The following is a 19,333-nucleotide window of genomic DNA, read 5'->3' as shown; positions in this document are numbered from 1 at the left end:
CTTCCTTCCTTCCTTCCTTCCTTCCTTCCTTCCTTCCTTCCTTCCTTTCTTTCTTTCTTTCTTTCTTTCTTTCTTTCTTTCTTTCTTTTTCAATTCTGGCCAGGGTCTTGCTGTGTTGACTAGGCTGGCCTCAGACTTGTGGGAATCCTTCCTAAGTACTGGATTACAGGTATGCACCACCATGTCCAGCTACCATGACACCTTTATAAACAAACTCTTTGACTCCCTGACATGCTGCTTCTGGGCGTGTTTTGGATTTGTTTCAGTTTTTGGTGGATTCATGTAGTGCATGCATGTGAGGGACGCATGTGTACACGTGCGTGCTCTGGGTATGCAGGCATGCAGGCGTACAGGCACGCCTGGGTGCGTGTGCGTGGGGGGGTGTGCACATGTGTGTGAGTGCTGATGGTTGTGGGCATGTGAAGGACAGATGTCACTCTTCCCACCTTGTTTTCTGGAACTGCGTCTCTCACTGACCTCGGATATCGCCATTTCCGTTAGACTGACTTGGCCTGTGAGCTCCCTAGATCTATGTCTCTGGCTCCCAGCTCTGTGCAGACTTGCTCTACTAGACCCGGCCTTTCCACTGGGGCTGGGGCTGTGAATTCAGAACCCCCCACTCACACAGACAGTACAGCTAGAGCTGTACCCACTGATATGTTGCTCTAGGTCCTACCTTGTTTTTTTTTTTTTAGAACCTTCATTGCTTACTTTCTGAAAATATCTAGAATAAAGCCACATTTTTAAAGACTATGAGATAACCTGATAGAATAAATCTTTTCTAATCTGAAGACAGTAACAGCAGAAGAGGGAAATATTCAGAAGTTCTGGGTGTCGCCTGGAATATTAAAAGCAAAATGTTCTCTCATATTCTCTCTCTCATGAAAGTTTCAAAGTGTATGTTCACCTGAGGACAAGGGGTGGGAATGGGGAAACTAATATGCAGAAAGGGCAGCCTGTGAGTGAAGCTTGAAAATGGGTGGAGTTTCTTATCTGTACTACTAGTGCAAATTCTAAAATTGGTGATGTTCTGCTGCCCCCTTGTGGCCAGGCTCATAAACTGGCATGATCTACACAGCGTATAAACTAAATAGAAAGCCATCTAAGAAGCCCAGGCAACATTTTTACCGGTAGAACAGGTTAGAAGAAGGAATCTTGCCTTCTCATTTAAAAGGGTCACATGCTTCAAATCAATTTGGTTTCAAAAAGACCTCAGGTCTTAGAATAAAGGGTACCATGGCATTTATTTTCTCATCTATGACAGTGTCACCTTGACAGAGCCTCAACATAGAAAATTATCTTCAAGCCCTACTGGAACATTCTCACATAAACTAGGGTAGCCCACAGACATCAAAGGCCTCTCTTCAATATTCGATCTTTTCAATCTCATCCATATCTTCTGGGTCGAGTTGCTTAATATTGCTATCTGAAAGAAGGAGAGAAAAAGAAACCAGTTTCATCCTAGATCCTAAATGGAAGTTCACTCCAGCAGTGATACATTTCTGAAGTCAGTGACACTGCTGAACCTGCACACCCGAAGCAGGGTGTGGTGGCACTGAGGAAGCAGAGGCAGTCAATCTCTGTTGAGTTTGAAGCCAGCCTGATCTACAGAGTGAGCTCCAGGAGAGCCAAGGCCATACAGAGAAACCTTGTCTCAAAGAAAAAAAAAAAAAAAGTTTCGGTGACATTTTGTATAGGAAGCCCAAGATAAGGAATAGACACTCACCAAAGAGCCAACCCACATAAGCTAAAATAGCAGGAAACTGACTGGGTCCAGAATGTGAATATCTGGATACCTTGAGCAAAAACAGGCTCAGTGAGAAAAGCCAGGGAGGACCAAGCCTATTCGCCATGGTGATTTCCCACGAGGTCCACACAGCAGAAATGGTCTTCATGGGTGCTTCTGACCCTGCCACTCCAGGAAGCTCAAGGTGGGTTACCTGAGCAGTTCTTGGCAGGGTCAGTGGGACGTGCAGCAGTCTGCCTGAAGACCTTTGCACATTCCCCTCCAAATGTTCTTCGAGTCACTTCCTGAGGGGTGTGCGCACTGCTTCCAGTAAAGTTCCATGCAAGAAGACAGAGCTTAATGCCATTTAGCCATGCTCTCTGCCCATGTCAGTGCTCTCTTGGGCTTGGGGTAATTTTTTGTTTATTTTCAATACAGAGTCTCACTATGTAGTTCTGCCTGTTCTTGAACTCAGAGATCCTCCTGTCTCTGCATTTAAAGTATGTGCCACTACATGTAACTTTTGGCATGTGCAGGTGATGTAACCCTTGAGGTGCCCATGAGTGTGTTCTGCCAGTTTGGGGTCCCAGCAGGCTAGCTGAGCCTGCTTGTTTAGGTGTGGGCCTGAAAAAGGTTTGTAGAGCTCAGTACTCAGGCCTGTCCTATCTGAGACAGTGAGACAAGAGGGAAATTATAAATAAAACAGGAAGTTGAGACAAATAAATCCTAAAGGGCATTATTACTTTGTTCTATCACTCTACGGCATAAAATTCTACAGATTGTAGAATGAGTTCATGTGATTTCTACTTGCCACTTAAACTTCTGTTTAACAAGCATAAGGAAATTGTGTAACTACTTGGCCTGTATTATGACTCTCATCCTGTGAATTAAAAGCGCTTCCCTCATGGCGTCTGCTTCCCACAATCCATCACTGCCCACATCGTCTGTAAGAGCAAGGTGATGGCTCCTACTGTGAATGTGAAACATGCTACTTACTGAAGTGGTCCTGTATTTTCATAAGCAGGGGCAGCTTATCCACCTCAATCATGTTAAAGGCGAGACCTTTTTTCCCAAAGCGTCCCGTTCGTCCTATACGGTGGAGGTAGGTCTCATAGTCTGGCTCTTCTGACTGGTTTACAGGAAGGTCAAAGTTCACAACAATGGTAACCTGCTTCACATCAATTCCTAGGAGAAGAAAGATACTGTAGGGTCTTGCAATATTTTTCTCCAGGACAAATCCACCAAGAACTGTGTTTGCCAAAGTAATTCCCACTATAGAAAAAATTTGGAAAGCAAAACTGGCTTTATGTCATAAAATAGGTGAGCTTGTATGCTGTGATGTCTGTGGTGCTGGTAATACCGATAATGAAGGTTAATTCTGCATGCTACAAAGCATGTACGTGAGTGGGGAAGGGAGAGAGAGAGGCCCTCACCAAGCCTAAAAGGCCAAGCTCCTCCCTCTTCTGTGCAGGCTTGCTGGTCTAGGGTCTTCTTACCCATTACGGGATGCTGCTCCACTCCATCCCGTGTCCATGCTCTCATCATGTCTTTCTTTCTTTCTTTTTTTTTTTTTTTAAATCTCTTGCCTCAACCTTTACAACTTTTGGAATGCTTTTTCTTCTATCTCTTCTCTCACGCCCCTAACGTCTCATAGAATGGTCACCACAGCCAGGGTGGGCACTTGTGCTCAGAGCCTAGAATACAAATTTCTCAAGCCCTCAAAGCCACCTGTGGGCTCACCTCCTCTTCATGTTCAATTCCAGTTACAAGGGCTAGCCATTGTCCTACCAATTGAACTGTTCTCTGGGCTCAGTGGTAGAGTGCCCACCTAGCAAGCACAGGGCATAAAAAAAAGAAGCTGAACAGTTTTCCTTCCTTTAATACCTATCAACCCCAGTGCTGCCTAGGACACTTCCACACACTTTCCGGGCCTTCCATCCCCACACTGACAGGCTGTCTATACCAGGACCTTGCCCTCTGTGCTCTGAGCCTTCATCCTCGAGCATCCTGCACAGCTTCCACTCTTCCCCCCCCCCCCCACCAGGGCCAGAGGTTGTTCTGTCCAGAAAGAAAATCATGAAATTTTATAAGGCCATTCACATTTAAACTAGTCAAATGAAAAATGCAGTACCTCAGTTATGTTATGGTGTTTCAAGTACTCAAGAGTGGATACAGTTAATGGCCACCATCTGGATACCACAAAGTCCCTTTGGGTAGCCCCAGGCAAGAACAGTTCCCAAGGGTCAGGGGTTTCACCCTTTCTCAGGCAGAATAAGCTTTCCAAAGACAAAGGCTCCTAACATATAGCAAGCCCTTCATTCTATGTGTTAAATAAAGCATGTGAGCATGAAAAGTGTCAGCAAAAAGCAGAATGACCTAGAGAACATGGTCCAAGCAAAAATGTGGGAAGGATGAACCAATAGGCATTTCCCTTTCTTAATAACTCCCCACCTTGCAACTGCAGATTTAAAACTGAGATATACCTGAGATACTAATAATGCTGGCATTATTAGTTGTTAGTGGAATTGAAATCACGTGGAGATACTGTACATGTGCATCTGAACGGTTCAAACAAGAAGCTGACAAGATCAGTGAATGACAAGGACATTGAACAAACGCTGTAGGAGTGCACCCTGCTGGTGGAAGAGGCCCTTGCTGATGGGAGTGCAGGATGGCTGAGAAGTGGAAGAGCTGTGCAGTTTCTTAGAAAGCCGCCTGCTAGGTATGTACCAAGGTGAAATGAAAACATATGTGGATACAAGGACCTACATGTGAGTTTTTATTATAGATGCATTCACAGTAACCCCTAAAGCAAGCAATTCAAACACCCAACCGGTAAATGACTGAACTGTCAATGGAATGCTATTCCCAATGACAAGGAACAAACTACTGTTCCACGTAGCAAACAAAGCTGGAGAAATTCAGCATCATATTAGGTGGAAGAAGCCAGATACAAAGGCTACAGTGCATGACTGAACTTAGGTGGCAGTCCGGAGAGACAAAAATTCACACTGAAATCTTAGCAGCAGCTGCCAGAGGCCATGGTGGGAGGAGACTGAGTGCAGAGACAGAGAAGGCGAGGTTGGGAGGCGGCAGGGTCTGATTTTGATTACAGAGATGTTTCCATGACTGTGCATGTCAGTCAACCTCTAAATTGCAAGTCATGCATAAATCTCATGGGTAACATCCAACTCTTACTTACCTCGCGCACAGACATTGGTCGTTATAAGAACCTTCTCTTTGCCATCTCGAAACCTCTGAATGATGGATGCTCGCTGTTCCACTGTGAGTTCCCCACTTAGCAAGGATACTTGATGGCCATCCTGCATCATCTCCACAGTCAGCCACTTGGCGTTTCGACGCGTCTATGAGAGAGAGAAAAGCAGTGGTCAAAACAGATTGGCTGTCCTGTTGTGCTCATGGGTGCAAAGGCAAATGCTGCAGAGGAATTCTGCTTCTTTCCTCCCTCAGCCTACCAAGAAGTCGCCTTAGAATATGGCATGACATTCTCTGACTGCAATTCTAAATCATGTTTTCTTAACGTAGCCAAGCTTTGGCCTTCTCTTCCACAAACTGATGACGAACCAAACCAACAACACTGCAAGAGTTCTTTCTTTGCAGGAGCCATCTGACTAACATCTTTTTGTTCACAATAAAATAGCTACCCAATTTATTCTTTCTCCTCCTCCTCCACTTCATCATCATTTTTGTTAAGTGGCCAAAAATCAAAACAAAGCAAGCAAACAAACAAAAAAACCCAAAACATTTCTAAAGCTAAGTATCTTGCCCAGTTTACCTGGCTATCCTGGGAGATAGCCATGACCTTGTTTTCACTCTACAAAGGACTTTGGTTCTCTGTACATGCCAGCAGATGTCAGGCTAGTGTAGAGGATATGTCTCAAGTCCCCACTCCTAAGGCTTAACATGTTCACACGGTAGGAATAAAAATAAAGCATATGAGTATGAAAAGTGTGAGCAAAAAGCAAAACACAATACCCCCTGACGCTACATAAAATATAGTGGGATATCAGTAGAAAATAACATCACAGACTTGGAAAAGCTACAGGAAACCTTAAGATAGGAGCAGGGCCTCTAAGAGGGACCTTTATTTAACGTCACACCTAAGGTCCTATCCCATCATCCAACCTTTCTAAGTTTTACCCCTGAACTGAAGAGTCTATTCCGAGCTGTCTGAGGATTTAGCTGAACACAGTGCCTAGCTAGAAGGCATTTATTAACAGTATAGTCTCCCCTTCCACTTGTATGAACATCTGCCCATGGCAAAGATACAGGCATCAGGCTTACCTGGCAGAAGATGATGGCCTGGCCAATGGTGATGCCACCGTAGATGTTACACAGGGCTTGGTATTTGTCTTTCCTGTTCTCACACAGCACATAATACTGCCGGATGTTGTTCAGGGTCAGCTCCTCTTTTCGTAACTTGATAACATTGGGGTCAGGGATGATTCGTTCAGCAAACTGCCACACAGAGTCCTCAAAGGTCGCTGAAAAGAGGAGCATCTGGCATTCAGAGGGTAACGCTCTGAAAGAGAGAAAGGCACATGGCCGATGCTCAGCTACCAGACAGTTGCAGCTCAAGCACTGCCATCAGCTGCTCTGTGCATACTTGTAATGTGCTCCACCTTCATACAAAAGTCAGACATCCTGAAATGTGAATCTCAGAGCAAAGCTTAGATATACATTCTGGAGGGTCAGCAGTCACTCACGTCAGTCTCTTCCTACTGTAAGATTCAGCAATCTCACATTGGACATATGTCTATAGGGAATGAAAGGAACCACTTAATTGTATTAACCAAAAGAAAGGAGAATGGAATGGGGGGGGTTGTTGAGCAACCAACATAAATGCTCTAATTATTACACAGTATTTTTCTGAGTAGAAAATAAAAGGGGCCTTTTAGAAGTTCCCCTTTACTCCTAAATCTTTCACTCTAACACATAAACACACTAACTTACTGGTTAGAGGATGGCAAGAGGGGAGTCGCCCTTGATCTCTGGCCATAGGGAAGAGCTGGATCCCTTACTTGAGGCAGCTAAGCACACACTACCAGGAGACTAGCGCAGACATTCCAGATTTGGAGATAGGAGCCATAATGATGGGTGGAGATAAATCACGTGGCTGATGGGGATGAAGCAAAGGAAAGCATGCATACTTCCTGGTAGCCTCTTCTTACCCCAGACTGGCAGCAGCCAAGCTCTACCTCCTGAAAGGAAATCAGAGCACCACATAGTTCTAATGCAGCCACATGACAAAGATTCCAAGTTGGAAGTACACTGAGCTGTCTCCTGGAGTTTTAGTTCTTCAGATTATGAAAGGGTGGGCAGCAAACAGACAAAACAGGAAAGCTGGCCAATTCAGAGACAATGTTGAAAACAGGAGTCGGGGGTAAGGAAGGGACGGAAGTCATAGGCCAAACCCAAACAGCAATAATACTACCTTGCAAAAAAATACTGAAATTAGCATCCTCAGAGAGGGAAAGGCAGATGTCGCATTTATAACACAAGAAATGAAGGAGAAGACGCAGCCAGAAATACACCAGTAGGATCCAGGAAGGAAAGAGAAAACTGAAGACTGCCTTTTAACTACTGACAGAAGGAAACGTGTTGTGTATGTAAACATGTTCTTGTTTTGATCCCAGATGTGGTATATGGGACTGATTCAGATTATCCACAGCAGCAAAGTGTCTGCCTCATGTGTGCTCTGAGAGGGGCTCTTTGCCCAATGCAGATAGTTTAACTCTGAGGTCTCTGGAGAGGGACTAAATGCCACAGCCCAGAGTGTGTTGGGGAGTTCTGAGAAAGAAGAAGGCTGCTGGTACTTCCCCCTGCTGCTCCTGATTGCTGTTGATTCAGTTTGATGAAAAATTGGAGATATCTTGCAATGAAGATTGGACTTTCCACAAGGAACCAGACAACCCTAACCACCAGGAAGTAGCTAAAGAGAACTTCACCCCTTCTCCCCACTAATCTGTCTTTCCTACCTGGTGTTGGGGTGTTGGGATGCACTGGGGAGAAGAAGGGAGAATGAGCCTTAAAAACCCCACAATAAAATAGTATAAAAAGGCCTTCAGAAATGCACAACAAAACACAGATTAGCACAGTACCTGGAGGAGGATCAGGGTTTAGGACTAGGTGCTATGGGGAGGGCCAATGTAGAGACAGATGTGAAAGGCAGTGTTTACAAAATTCTAAATTTGGGCTGGAGAGATGGCTCAGTGATTAAGAGCACTGGCTGCTCTTCCAAAGGTCCTGAGTTCAATTCCCAGAAACCACATCTTTGTTCACAACCACCTATAGTGAGATCTGGGGCCCTCTTCTGGTGTGTAGGCATATATGCAGGAAGAGTATTGTATAAATAATAAATAAATCTTAAAAAAAAAAACAAAACAACCCACAAAATTCTAAATTGGGCTTCCTCAAGAGGCCAGTGCTGAGGTAAAAGGAGCATAGTCTGTCAATTATCTCAGCCTTAGCACCCAAATCTGTGTTGTCCCTGGTATCTCCCTCCATGACATGTTTACAGTACAGATTCTTGAGCTGTGGGCTGTGGCCCCATGTGGGGTTGTGAAATAGTCTGCAATTCAGTCAAAGGTATCTGAGCAGACAACGATCATCAGTTCATTCAAAATCAAACACGTAAGAATTGCTGCTCAAGACACTTGGCTCGAAGTGGTCACCACCATATGCTTACCAGCTTCCTACAAAGCTCTCTGCTCTTAAAGAAACATCCCTTCGCATGTTCTTATCAAACTAGTATGTCATAATTGTGCTGTTTGATTTTAAAACTGCTGAGTTGCTGACTTGAGTTTCATAAAAAACATCATTAACTGTGGCTTGGGGTTTAAAAAATAAGTTTCTAGCAATTTCCAAAATGGTATGAGACATATTCCTGCTCTTTGTATTACATGCTTATGCAAAGTGGTATTCCCAGCATTGGCAATTTAAAAAAATCAATTCCAGAAATATTGAATATATTTTGTTTCAGACAAGATTCAATTCTTGACATAAGGAAAAAGGCATATCCATCTCATCACTATGAAAATTTGTTTTATATGCATACTAACAAACTGTTTTTTTAAAATAAACCTGATTTATTTTCAGTAAATTCTTGCTATGCATACTTATGTTATGCCATGTGCCTAAATATCTGGGGTCACGTAAAAATTTCTTGAAAATGAGTCCCAAGTACAGAAAGTTTAAGATCTGGTTTATACAATCCTAAATGGGATGTTTCCATCAAATCTGTCATCTCAGAGCTCAGGGAACAACACAAAAGTGGATGCAGAAGGAGTGTAAAGCCAGAGGGATGGATGATGACAGGAGACCAAGGACCTCTTGAGCAAGGCTCACATGACCTCAGAAAAACTAAAGCAGCAAGCATAGGGACAATATGGGTCTACACCAGGTCCTCTGTGTAAAAAAAAAAAAAATATATATATATATATAAATATAATATAAATATATAAAATATATAAAATATATAAAATATAAATATATATTATATATAAAAATATATATGTAAATATATATAATATATATATATATATATATATATATATATATATATATATATATATATATATATATAATGGCTTTCATCTTAGTATTTTCATGAGACTCCCGAGTGTAAGCACAGTGCATCTCTGATTCTTATGCCTGCACTCAGGACTCTTTTTGTTTGTTTGTTTGTTTGTTTGTTTCTGTTGGTTGCCTTGTCTGGCCTTGATGTGACAGGTTTGGCTTTATCCTATTATAGTTTATTTTGTTGTTTGGTTGTTATCTCTTAGAAGCCTGTTCTTTTCTAATGAGAGACAGAAAGGGAGTGGATTGGAGGAAAGAGGAGGTGGAAAAGAACTGGGAGGAGTAGAGGGAGGAAAAACTGTTATCAGGATATACTGTATGAAAAAAGAATTTAACTTCAACAGAAGAAAAAAAGAGACATCATCTAGAGACCTAAATAAAATGTCTTTCAAGTAAACAAATGCAGAAGTGCTGGTAACAGATGACACAGCTCTTTCACTGTAAGAGCTGACTCTTTCAAATCAATAATGATCAATTTAGAACACCCTTCAAACATGCACATCCCAGTAACAAAAACATGGCCATGTCAAGCATGTTGGTCATGTCTGTAATCTCAGTATTAAGAAGGCTGAGGTAGGACTGCCATGAGTTCAAGGACAAGCTGAGCTATATGGTTAGTCCTAGATCAGCCTGGGCTACAGAGAAAGTCTTTCTACATACATACACACACACACACACACACACACAGAGAGAGAGAGAGAGAGAGAGAGAGAGAGAGAGAGAGAGACAGAGAGAGAGAGACTTCAGTTTTAAAAATGAAGATGAAATCTATGAACTTTTCATAAAACAAAATAAAAAACAGGTTTGCTCATATCTTACCCAAAGATAAACTAGCTGTAGAGTGTAAATATAAGTTCTGGCAAATCCTATTTGTCCCATAAACACCTTAGCAAACAAAACAAAAAATGATACCAACAGCTGTATGTCTTGCATACTTTGTAACTGACATCTTACAAAGCAGGTAATATCTGACCAATGGCATTGAGGCTTTCATTATCAATGCTTTTGGCTACTTTTCAGTTTAAAGTTTACACTTAGTAAGGTCTTTTAACCATGAAGACCTGTGCTCATGTGGTGACTATTACTGTTGGTAGCTCTGGAAAGATGTACCATAAATGAAGACAGGGGTCCTCCTCCAGACTGGAAGCAGAGAGAGAATGAGAATAGAGAACGGATCACCAGGACACAGAAATGGTACCCTGATTTAGTAACGTGTGTAATTATTTCCATTTTAAATACTTCTTCCTTGTAACGACTGTGTCCTATACGCTGGCTCTCTCCACAGCTGGCCATTCTAAGAAAAGAAACAACTCAGAGACTTTCTAGGACTGGCAGGCACAAGTTTTGAAAATGAAAGGGTCAACAATGCCAGCGAGAAAAAGCAGGATGGAGAGGAGGCAGGAGACCCCAACAGCAGGCTAAAAAAAAATCTGGGAGAGCAGGATAATGCATGGAAAAAAAGCCAATAATCAACTCCCCAAGAAAAGAATAACACTATACTGCTTGGCCCAGCAGTGAGCAGTGTGTGCGTGTGCACTCTGAATGATATGAGCAGTGCCAACATAATCAAACATAATTTAACCCCTGAGAGGAGAGAGAGGGAACAGGTGAGAGCAGTAGTTTAAAAGAATGCAGGCCTGCTTTCTATCCTGGGAAGTCTCAGGAAACAGTAATGTGAGCATATTAAAGATATGACATATTATTTAAGATATGGAGGTTGTTGTCAGAAAAGACAGGCATATTCTCAGGACTGGGCAGGGCAAGGAATTACTGTGCTTCAGTATAAGCCTTTCATTACTACTGAATTTAATGTTGAGTAAATACTACTTTATTAAAAAAGAAAAAAAAAAGAGCACTGGAGATTTTCTAACTAACCCCCCCCCCCCATCCCTGTAGCTTGCTTTAGCTACTTTGCAGTTTCCTCTTTTTCCCATCCTTCATTCCCCTGTTTTTAACCCCTATCACAAGACAGGAGAGAAAGAAGAGAAGGCAAGGAGAGAGGTAGAGGGCTCCAAATCTCATTATTTTCTTCTTGTTTCTTCCTTGAGTGTGACTACTAACAAACTAAAACTAATCTCCCCGAACAACCAACAACCATCAGCCCTGGGTGGTCAGGGTGCTAGCATTTACATAGCCTCTGAAAAGTTCCCAGAATTCCAAACATTACACAATCACAGGAATGATCTGCAGCTGGCAAAACCATGCCTTTGCTAGAGCACGAGGCAAATCATCGTCAGCTGCTTCGAAGCAGCCACATATCTCCATAGCTGGGATTAAAATCAAAACATATTCTTATAATATTTGTTTTTTTAAGAAACCAAAAGTCCAGAATTCTCATTACAGATTACAACTGAGCGAGTATGAGGAAGGGTCCAGAAATGCGTTATCTGAAGCCCTTCAGGTGACTTGATAGAGAAATCTGGAGAAATGGTATGATTTACTTACAAATTAGAAGCAGAGACAGGACTAGACCTGCTCCAACACAACTGCGTTTTTTTATTCTATCCCATTAGCTATCACATCTTCAAGGCAGCCTTCAGCAGATTCCTTCAGGATTCTGCACAGGATATAAAACATGACTGCAAAAAGCTGGTGCCACTCAGGACACACACTTCACCTGGAAGCCTGCACTGCAAAAGTAAAGCAGAGAGGTGAGCACACCGGATGAAGGTAGGAGTTACAGCAGTCTGAAGGTTTCCTGAGCTGGTGAAAGTAATGAAAACCCAAAGTCAAATCAGAGGTGAAAAGGGCAAGAAATTAAATAATGAAAGTAATTAGGAAGAGTAGACACACAAAATTCATCATTTAGACTAAAAGTCCAGGAGGAAAGGATGAATGTAAAGATTACCTTTGGATACGAATACTCTGATCTGAGAATCCTTGGGTGTCGATCATCACATCTGCTTCATCCAGGACAAACACACGAATCTTAGTCAAATCAATCAATTTTCGCTTGAAACACCAATCTAGGACAGTCCCAGGAGTACCAATTATAATCTGTTTGGTGACTTCAGTGCCCCTAGGAACTGTAGAGAAAAGGGTTTTAAGTGTTTTTGTAGATATAAACTGCCACACTCACTCTTAACAGGACACAAGCCAGGGTGATATATTTCTTGGTGGCAAGAGAATAATTTTTCCAGCACAAGCCCTGAGGGTCATGGGTGTATTTAGAATCTGCAGAATTTTAGGCCAGAGTTCCAGGTTTATAGTAATAACAGCCCTATATGTTTGATTGTGCTCTGTGGTCATTTGAAAAGCTATGCTTGGATAAACTGGATATAGTCGCATCCTGTAGGTCACTCAGGAGGCTGCAGTGAGATAGATGCTCACTTGCTCATCTAAGACCAGCCTGAGCAATACAGTGAGACACTATCTCACACCAACACACCAACCAACCAACCAACCAACCCAAAACCAAAACCACTACCCATCACCATCACCACTACCAAAAACCCCAAAACCAAAAGCAGAGCAAACAACAAAAAAAGCACATTTGGAATTTCTAGTCTGATATGGATTAATGGCACAGCTGTGGAAACTAGTTAGGTCTGGCAGTACAGGCTGGGAGCTCCCAGATGCTCTGGAGACTGACTGGATGGGGTGAAGGGCCTGGCCAGTCTGCTCCTGGGAACTGAGACACCCCATTTCAGCAACAGGAAGGACACATCCTGAGCGAGATCCACTTATGGTGGAAGCACTCACTTACCATGCACACTGCCCTAGTGATTTTCTCCAGCTCCCTGCAAACAAGACAAAACCCTCCAAATTGCAAAAGCCTTTCCAAATGGGAAGTGACAAGAATGTTCGCTAATAGGCCAGATGTAAAAAGTATGGGGTACTGGGAAGCTTCTCAGAGGGTGGTGTGTGGTAGGCTTTCATTTTGTGAGCACTCAACGAAACAAACATGCATATACATGAGCTCAAAGAAGAGCAAAGAGCTTTTTGTCCTTCTCTGGAGGGCAAAGGTGGGCAAACTTCCACCTCCTAATCTTCCATCCTTTAAAGTTTCATTTTTCCATGTTAAGCATGTAATATTATAATGAGAAAAAAATCCCCCCTCCCAAAATTAAAAAAAAAAAAAAAACTTGTTTGGCACAAGGTCTCCAAGTCTCAAAGAGCAGAGTACAAAAAAAAGACATCCTCTTACAAGATATGGAAACAGTACACTGTTTGCTGTGTCCTCATCACATTCCAGGCTGCGCCAGTGCTTAAGTCTGGATCGCTTCCTTTCCTAACATTTCCCCACTTTAGAGAAGGCAGAGAAGTTATAGCAGCCTTATTAGGTGTGAAGCCAGGATTTACAAGTAGCCAAGACAGGCTGACTGGTACATACTTCGATTTCCTCGAATGGCATACATCACTTCAACATCCACACAGAATTTCCCCATCCTTTCAACCACACGGCCAGTCTGCAGAGCCAGTTCATAGGTAGGAGCCAGGCAGAGGCACTGTGAGATAGAAGAGGAGGAAGAAGGTTCATACAAGCCACTGTTCAGTTTGAATCACAATTAAATGTTGCACATGAGGAGACACAGAAATGAGAAAATTATGCTGAATCAAGCATTTTAAATTGAATATAATTTGACAGTTGATAAGTAGTTGATATGTTTGGGGTGAATACTCAGAGATGTGGGGCGCTGAAGGACAAAGAAATAGTCACTTTACATATTCTTCTCTACAAGGTTGTTTAGAAACACAAGTTACTGGTCACTGTCGTTGGATGGAGAGAGAAAGGGATGTAGGGACCTGGGAATCCACGAGGAAGGCAAGATAAATCATAGCTTGTACAATACCTACCACCTCTTGCTTGCTCTTAAGAGCTGCCTGTTTCCCGAATACTCTGCTTAGTCGGCACTGTAAATATGTAATCCTGCCAGAATAATGCTGCCTCTACTCCCATTTGCCAGGCCACCTCCCATAGAAGTCATGATTGTTGAATGGAGATGTTGCTTAAAGAAACTGACATTTACTGCAGCACGTGCAGTATCTGTGGTGGAAATATCTACAGTATCTACAGAAGTGCTCAAAATAGCTTCCACACATTTTCAACACATGGACTCAAGCACGGCGACCTCATCTGGAAAGTACACTTTGTGTTTGGCCTCCATCACATGTGTCCATAGTTTCTGGGGCTCACTGGAAGCTTGCTGAGAAAGGCTTTTAGCATATATAGGAAGTCAGCCTGTGAAAGAACTTGGTGAGTGTGCTTTGGAGCAAACAGGGAAAGAGTAGCAGATTCTTTTTGTGAAACGAAATGAGGCCAGGAGAACTGTGAGCTGAGTGCCTTGATCCACCACTCTGTGTGACCGCAGGAACACACTTTTCTTCCAAGGGTCTCTGGTAAGTGAGTGGGGTAAACTGAATGCCCTCTGGCCCTATAACTAAGCAGCCATTATCACTATATTCTTACTTATCCCAAACATAGCACTAAAAATGTATGTGGTTTTGCTGATGCCCTTAGGACAAAAACATTCACTCACTCATTCATTCATCATTCAATGCTTAATGAATCATCTCTACAATCCAGGCACTATGCTGGATGTGAGAAGTCAAGTGTGAGCAGATCAGTGCTGATCCATGCCTTTGGAGTGCTGTCTTTACAGAAGGGAAGCAGACTCAGGGAGATTTACTAACTTTCCCACCCCCTCCCAACACTCAGCTAGGTGGGCAGTGGTGGCAAGGCTGGGACTGGAGGCAGCTGGACTCCAAGGCCAGTGCTGTGCATCACTCTCCCATATTCTACCCAATGATCTGCAGCAATCACATATTTGCAGAAGGACCAGGCGTTGCTTAAACATTTCTGGCATTGCAGTTACAATTGTTTCCAGCACAGCCCTTCCTTACCTGTGGAAACAATTCCAAGGCATTCACTCTGCTTAGCATTGCTAAGACAAAGGCAGCTGTTTTTCCCGTTCCAGACTGGCTCTGTGCTATGAGGTTCTGGGGACTGTGAAAAAGAGGAGACAACTAGGTATACTGAATACAAGATCCTGGGTATAAATAGAAGCCAAAAAGAACCAACTTGGAAGACCACTACCCTGTAAACTCACGGATGTGCGAGCATCATAGGGAGGGCCATCTCTTGGATTTTGGATGGTCTGTTAAATCCCATTGCATAAATCCCTTTTAGTAACTCTTCTTTTCTGTAAGGCAGACAGATAGAATTCTCAGTCACACAAGGTCTCTGCTTGTCGGTAGCCTCATTAATATGCATGCCAGTAGCCTTCAGAAATGCACACTTGAAAGGTGAGCTTCTGAGGTAAGCCACTTTGCAACTGAGTACTGTCACTTTTCTATGACAGGGGTTAAGAAGGGGTAAAGTCCATTACGGCGGGGAGGGCACGTTGCTGGTCTCACTGTGCCTGTAGTCAGAAAGCAGAGAGACAATGCTGATGCTCAGCTTGCTTTCTCCTTTTCTACATCTTACTCAGTCAGAGACCCTAGCCCATGAGGCAGTGTCACCCACATACAAGATGCTCTTTCCTCCTCACCTAAATCTCACTGGAAACACCCTCGGAGACACACCGAGATGTGTGTGATCTAGGTCATTCCAAACCCAGAGAAGTTGGCAATGAAGATTAAAGCTCTACAAGCACTGAAGGTAACTTAGAAATACATTATTTACACCTTAACCCTGTCCCCTAATTATATACAATCATGCTTCTAAGCTGAACTACTGAAATTGTAAGCTGGCCTAGAAGCCTAAATTAAGGGAAGTTGTAAAGGCCTAAAGCCAAACCTTCTGTTACAGGTTTGATGGGGATGAGCATTCATCTGATAAAAGGAATATAATCATTTACGATAGTGTTATTTTTGTATAAAATTGGGAAACAAAGTGACATTTTTGGCTTAATTCCTTTTCATGAATGACCGAATTATTCAGAAAAGAAAAAAGTGAGGTGATTCCTTTATCATTTATCTCAGATTCAGTATACTATAATCTCATCTAGCAGATGCAGGAACTTTAAATGCATCTTTCCCGTACTCCTCTGCCTCTGCAAAATGTCAGAATGAGAACAGCACAAGTGGACTGGAATGTTTACACCTTTCATGAGTTGCCCATACATTTGGACGTTCTTTTCTTTTTTTTCCTTTTTTTTTTTTTTTTTTTTTTTTTTTTCAAGTTAGGGTCTGTGTAGCTTTAGCTGGCCTAGAACTGTCACTGTAGAACAGGCTGGCCTCAGACTCACAGAGATCATCTCCCTCTGCCTCCCAAGTGCTAGGAATAAAGGAACACACCATTATGTTTGCTACACTTGGATGTACTTAATTTGGTATATCACTTGGTAGACGATTGGCAGTTATGTTTTAATCATAGGCCTGTCTACCACTTAGAAAATGTCTGGGCATCAGGATGTTGGATATTTTCCTTTACATAAGTTCATATGTTACCACATTTTTCTCTTGGAAACCAAATATTTGGGACCCTGCCAACAATGGCCAAATGAGAAACAGGAATGTAAGCCTCCACAATCAACTAAGACATCTTTCAGATCCATAAGCCATTTCTCTACTACAAAGTAAAACTGTGCTAAATATCAGCAACACTGAGCTACAGCAAGTCCTGGGATGAGCAGTCACACTCACTGGTCACACTCACTCACAGGCTCTTAATTCAAACAATGGGGACCCTGAGGCACTGACAAAAGGTGTGTCTAGATTTGCCTTTTGGTTGGTTGGCTACACTACTACATAACCAGGTTCATCTGCCTACTGTGCATGGCAAGCAAAATAAGCCTGGTGTGGCCACATGTATCTGTCACCTTTTCTTTTTGTTAGACTATATTTTCTTCATGTCCATTTCATCCCTAGGAGATGAAAACTCACTTGAGAGAGTTACTCATTTTAATACCGTTTGAAATAAGTTATGGTTAGAAAAGTAAAAGCTTGTAACTTCTTAAAAGGTGGTAAGGGTTTGGCAATGTTTTGGTCACCAACGAGTCTGGATTCTGATATGGACACTGACAACATGGTTGTGCTTGGCTGGGCATTCCCCTGACTCCTGCAAGATTAAAATATTCCCTACCAAAATGTGCTCAGGCAACTTGGGTATCCAAGTGTTCCTTGAGTTATATTTTAGTTGCATGTAAAAATGATAGGATCTACTTTAACACTGCATACTAGAAAATGAAGGGGAAGCTGATGGTTTTTAGAACCAGCATACTAGCTTATTTATGCTTACTAGCATAAGCACTCTTAAACACTAAATGTTAAGATACTCACAGCCGCAGTTCCTCAAATGTTTTCACCGAGTAGAGCGGAGAGCTGGGATCCTTCTGTAAGACTTCCACTCGGTGGCTGGATTCTACTAAGGACTGACGGATTAATTTGTTTAAGAGTGAATTGGCTGCCAAATCCACTAGAAAAGCAAAACCAAAAGGGGCCATCAAGCCTCCAGAATAGCATCTAATTGTTATCTCCCATTCAGCAGCAGACTAAAACAACTGCAACTTATTCTCATCTTCCTTCTAAAAGAAAGTTCTAGAAGGAATGCCACAGCACTGAGAATTCCCCCCCCCCCCTTTTATAAGATCCAGTTTCTTATGCTCTGTTGCACTAACCCTTGACCTTGAACAAATTAACATTTTATTCCAACAGGACGTAGTTCTTCCTTGCCAAACTGAAAATTCTTAATCCACTCCTTGCAGTTTCCATTTCAGCTTAGTCTAAAGAAATATACCCCCTCCTAATTTTTCTGATAGTATTCATTCAGAAAGAAAACAAAGATCTTTTTTGTTTTCAACAAAATCCTATTCATTAACACCGTTAAGTGATGATAAACCAATGCTTTGTAGGTACATGCAAACAAACTTGCTTCCTACCTACATCATCTTCATCATCATCTTCTTCCGTGTTAAGAGAGCCATCTAAAAGGTAAAAGAGAAATAGTAATTGTAAAGATAAATGTTGAGCAAAAATATACAGTGCGCGCTTAAAATTTCTCAGATTCTACAGTGTATGCAGACAGAGCCATCTCCTGGGAGAGTAAAGCGACTGAGGAGGTGGACGGTCTTGAACGCAAATTAAGGAAGCCAAAGCTATTTCAGCTGGCAAAGACATGAGGAAAGCAAAGGTGTTTAATTAAATTAGTTTGCTTTAGCCTAACAGCACTCACCTATGTTTGGGACTGTGGTACTCCTAATACCACGAAGGTTCTTCCTGGGGTGGACGAGATTTGAAAACTATTGAAAGGCACAAATTTCAACCAATGTTAGGAAGCAGGACATCAAGCAGGAAGCCTGGTGCTATCCTACAGCGAGGGCAGGGAAGACCACCCCAAGCTTCCTTTGCAATGTTAGGGAGTAATGATTTCATTTCAGGAATCAGTGTACTGTATGAATTATCATCTAATAGGACGGCAGTTTCCATGGTCTCTCTTTATAGGGTCTCTTAGTCTGAATATGGGCAGTACCTGGGTGATGGATGGTTTACGTCTACAAGGGGAGGGTAGCTATAAAGATGAGAAGCCTGCTAAATGGTCAAAACCAGGAGAGAGAAAACAGTAGTGCTAGGACTAGCAGCTGTGTTTTCCCTGTGGATTTCCAGGGGTCTCTGCCCTTTCAAATCAAAGGCCGATCTTCTCCAGGAGTATCCTTTTCCGTGGCCCTTCCACCCAGCCCACACCTCCCCCTTATCCCTTGACACCCCACTCCATAAGCCACCCCAGCGTTCCCCATCCCCCAGGGGACTTCCTGGGGAGTCCCTTTTCTAGCCCCCGCCCCCGGGCCCTCCCCTGCACAGCGGCAGTTACGTGGCAGTTCAGCCGCTCGCTCTCCGCCGCCCCAGCGTCGCCTCCCCAAAGTAACGACGCCATAGCTGTGGTCTCCGCTCTCGCCCCCGGCACGTGCTGCCTCCCCTGCGCGGGGCAGCGCCGGCTCGGCTCAGTGGCCAATGGTCAGGCTCCGGGACCGACGTCCGCCTCGCGACCACCCGTGGCACGGCGCAGTGCGCAGGCGCGGGCCCGGCACAGAGCGGGCGGAGGGAGAGAGGTGCGGGGCGCAGCTGTGC

General features: G+C 43.1%; 1 protein-coding gene across 2 annotated transcripts; it reads right to left on the bottom strand.

Annotated features, from left to right (window-relative positions):
- Positions 1 to 39: 39 nt before the first annotated feature.
- On the bottom strand, positions 40 to 19,254 carry Ddx25 (DEAD-box helicase 25). Of its 2 annotated transcripts, XM_055601206.1 has the most exons (12): positions 19,077 to 19,254; positions 18,441 to 18,507; positions 18,148 to 18,192; positions 17,549 to 17,684; positions 15,376 to 15,468; positions 15,170 to 15,272; positions 13,659 to 13,773; positions 12,174 to 12,351; positions 6,032 to 6,269; positions 4,929 to 5,091; positions 2,723 to 2,911; positions 40 to 1,426 (listed from the first exon to the last, which is right to left on the bottom strand). In XM_055601206.1, exons 1-12 carry the CDS (start codon positions 19,137 to 19,139, stop codon positions 1,365 to 1,367), a joined length of 1,452 nt encoding a protein of 483 aa, XP_055457181.1. In that variant the 5' UTR covers positions 19,140 to 19,254; the 3' UTR covers positions 40 to 1,364. The 2 variants fall into 2 exon arrangements, with proteins under 2 accessions (XP_055457181.1, XP_055457182.1); XM_055601207.1 differs by lacking the exon at positions 18,441 to 18,507 and having other exon boundaries at positions 19,077 to 19,200.
- Between the last annotated feature and the right edge of the window lie 79 nt (positions 19,255 to 19,333).

This window comes from Psammomys obesus, unplaced genomic scaffold (assembly GCF_907164565.1).
Source record: "Psammomys obesus unplaced genomic scaffold, mPsaObe1.curated_primary_1811, whole genome shotgun sequence".
Classification (NCBI taxonomy): Eukaryota; Metazoa; Chordata; class Mammalia; order Rodentia; family Muridae; genus Psammomys; species Psammomys obesus.
This window is presented reverse-complemented; position numbering and strand designations above follow the sequence as displayed.

Coding starts and splice junctions, on each gene's coding strand:
- Ddx25 (XM_055601206.1), bottom strand. CDS start 19,139: ATGGCGTCGTTACTTTGGGGAGGCGACGCTGGGGCGGCGGAGAGCGAG. Junction 2,912..4,928: donor GACCAATGTCTGTGCGCGAG/GTAAGTAAGAGT, acceptor TTCTTCTCCTAG/GAATTGATGTGAAGCAGGTT. Junction 1,427..2,722: donor GAAAATACAGGACCACTTCA/GTAAGTAGCATG, acceptor TCCTTCTTTCAG/ATAGCAATATTAAGCAACTC.